At 29.2% G+C, this 2,807-nt stretch overlaps 1 protein-coding gene across 1 annotated transcript; it reads left to right on the top strand.

Moving 5' to 3' along the window:
* Nucleotides 1-1,029: 1,029 nt before the first annotated feature.
* On the top strand, nt 1,030-2,807 carry LOC100572565 (kelch-like protein 2). Its single transcript, XM_016801502.2, has 6 exons — nt 1,030-1,333; nt 1,410-1,522; nt 1,583-1,879; nt 1,941-2,081; nt 2,147-2,396; nt 2,464-2,807. The coding sequence occupies exons 1-6, from the start codon at nt 1,243-1,245 to the stop codon at nt 2,628-2,630; spliced, it is 1,059 nt and encodes a 352-aa protein (XP_016656991.1). The 5' UTR covers nt 1,030-1,242; the 3' UTR covers nt 2,631-2,807.

Below are 2,807 nucleotides of genomic sequence, written 5' to 3'. Positions count from 1 at the left end.
AAAATGGAAAATGAAAATGTCCGTAAAGAGCTCAAAATAAATCAAAATATTTTGAAAATGTTATGGTGTATAGAAAATGGAAATGTAAACATTCAGTCAAAATTTCATGCATCACGGTCATTTTTTTAAAGTTACACCAAAAACCAAAATCGATTTTTCTCGAAAACAGATTTTGCGTAAAAATTCCCGTTTTCATAATTTTTCTTTTGTTTTTCCCGGCGCTTTTGAAAACTACTGGGAAATTTAAATTTTGACCTCCCCAATGCACCAACGATATTCACTTTCTGATCGAACAAGATACTGAAGTTGAATATCGTAGCATTATTTCGAATACTTATCGTGTACACAGACACAAAAAAAATTAAAAAATTAAAAAATAAATAAAAAATAAAAAAATAAAAAAATAAAAAAACACACATCATTGTAAAATCAATACATTCATCGTTCCACTCAGAATCTAAAATGGAAACTAAAAATGTCCGTATACAGCTCAAAACAAGTCAAATTATTTGAAAAATGTTATGATGTATAGAAAATGCTAATATAAACATTCAATCAAAATTTCATGTACCTACGGTCATTTGTTTAAGAGTTGCACCAAAAATCAAAATCGATATTTTCGAAAACAGATTTTGCATAAAAATTCCCGTTTTTCCTTAATCTTTTGTTTTTCACAGCGCTTTTGAAATCACGGGGAAATTTTTACTTTTGACCCTCCACCAAGTACCAACTAGATTCACTTTCCTATCAAAACAGATACTGTTGAAGAAAATCCAAGCACTTTTACTGTCCACCTAACCTAAAAGGTGATGACAGATACAAAAAAAAAATAAAAATAAAAAAAAAACACATCATTGTAAAATCAATACATTCATCGTTCCACTCAGAATCTAATATTATTACGAATATTTTAATAATAATAATAAATTAATTAATTGACATTAATAAAAATAGATTTAATACCATAAAAATCTGATGAATATTCCTTCGCTTGTTAAAAAAGAATGTAATTAAGATCTATTATATATTTAGGATCCAGTAATACAGTAATGGGTGGTTTAACAATTAAATATGTTAATTTTGGAATATATAGATAGCAACGCCAATGATCTTAAATATTATCTTTTTGATATATTTTAATTTAAATTTCATTATTTGTATTCGTTTTTTTAGGTATTTGAAAGTGTTATTAAATGGGTAAAAAAGGATTTTGATCAGAGAAAAGACTTTTTGACAGAATTAATGGAACACGTGCGTTTGCCAATAATAGCATCTAGACCTGATATATTATTAAATATAGTAAAGGAACCTCTTCTAAAGAATAATCCTAAATGTTTGTTATATTCATAAAATATATGCATTCATTATAAATTTATTTATTTCATTAATTGTTATTATAATATTTTTAGGTAAAGATTTTGTAATTGAAGCATTAAGTTTTAATATACAAAAGTCTGTTCAGTATTTCACCATTCCACAAACAATTCGGTGTAAACCCAGGCAGTCTGGTGACTCACATAAAGTATGATTCCGTTTTGCTTAATTTATCTTCACAATTATTTCGTCCTTTTAATTATTTCAGGTTATTTTAATGTTCGGCAAGTCTGATACATCCCCAAGGTGCTATACAGAATGGTATGACCCAGTAACCAAACTACGTGAGAAAGCACCAGGGATGAATAATTGTCGTCAGACAGCTGGTCTAGGTGTAATTAGAGATCAATTTGTGTTTGCTGTAGGAAGTGTGAATAATTCATCTTCACAATCTGTTAGTATGCTTGATGTATCTTCACAATCGCCCTCTTGGGTTCCAATGGCCGACCTGGTAGTTAAACGAGAACAATTAGGTGTTGGTATATTGGATGATTGTATATATGCAGTAAGTTAAATCTGTATTTTACTTATTTTATATTGTAGTTTTATATTGTTTGTAATTCCAGGTTGGTGGAGGAAATGACAATAATTCATTAAATAGTGTTGAGGTTTTTGATGTCAGTATTCAAAAATGGAGATTGGTAGCTAGTATGTCTACTGAAAGATTTGATTTGGGTGTTGGTGTACTCAATAATTTATTATACGCGGTGAATAAATATATTATTATATTATTTTTATTTTATCATACATTTCAATTATATAAATTGTGTAGGTTGGGGGTGCTGATGATGACAACTGTTTGAAATCTGTGGAATGTTATGATCCCACACTTGACACATGGACACCAGTTGCAGAGATGTCTACAAACCGTCAAGGTGTTGGTGTAGGAGTCTTGAACGGTCTTATGTATGCTATTGGTGGCTATGATGGAGATGAGGATCTTAAAAGTGTTGAGGTTTATAGACCAACTGATGGAGTTTGGTCTTCTGTAGCTGATATGGAAATATGCCGATTTCGCCCTGGTAACAATTATCTTTTTAGGACAACCTTTGTAAACATTTATTGAATTTAAATTTCATTTTTATATAGGAGTAGTGGCATTAGATGGTTTATTGTATGTTATGGGCGGAATATCTGATGATTCCATCTATAGTGATACTGTAGAAATTTACAACCCCAAAACCAATACTTGGACAATGGAGAGTTTTTCGAGAAGTGGTGTGTACATTTATGGTGGAGTAGTTGTTGATAAATGATAGACCACCAAATTGTATTAATTAATCGACATATATAATAGTCTTATTGCTGATAGTAATATGATTATATGCACATATTTATGTATAATTTGTAACAAAACTTTAATTGTTTATTTTTCTTTGAATGTTTGATTAAAATGTTTTCTTTATAATTTAATTTGATTATTTAGAAAGAAG

Source organism: Acyrthosiphon pisum, unplaced genomic scaffold (assembly GCF_005508785.2).
Source record: "Acyrthosiphon pisum isolate AL4f unplaced genomic scaffold, pea_aphid_22Mar2018_4r6ur Scaffold_13677;HRSCAF=14320, whole genome shotgun sequence".
NCBI lineage: Eukaryota > Metazoa > Arthropoda > Insecta > Hemiptera > Aphididae > Acyrthosiphon > Acyrthosiphon pisum.
Note: the sequence above shows the minus strand (reverse complement) of the source record. Positions and strands in the feature narration are given on the sequence as shown.

Bases quoted from the DNA above. Each gene is read 5' to 3' on its own strand.
- LOC100572565 (XM_016801502.2), top strand. From the start codon at position 1,243: ATGGAACACGTGCGTTTGCCAATAATAGCATCTAGACCTGATATATTA. The intron at 1,880-1,940 runs GTAAGTTAAATC...TTGTAATTCCAG, and splicing joins TGGATGATTGTATATATGCA to GTTGGTGGAGGAAATGACAA. The intron at 2,082-2,146 runs GTGAATAAATAT...TAAATTGTGTAG, and splicing joins TCAATAATTTATTATACGCG to GTTGGGGGTGCTGATGATGA.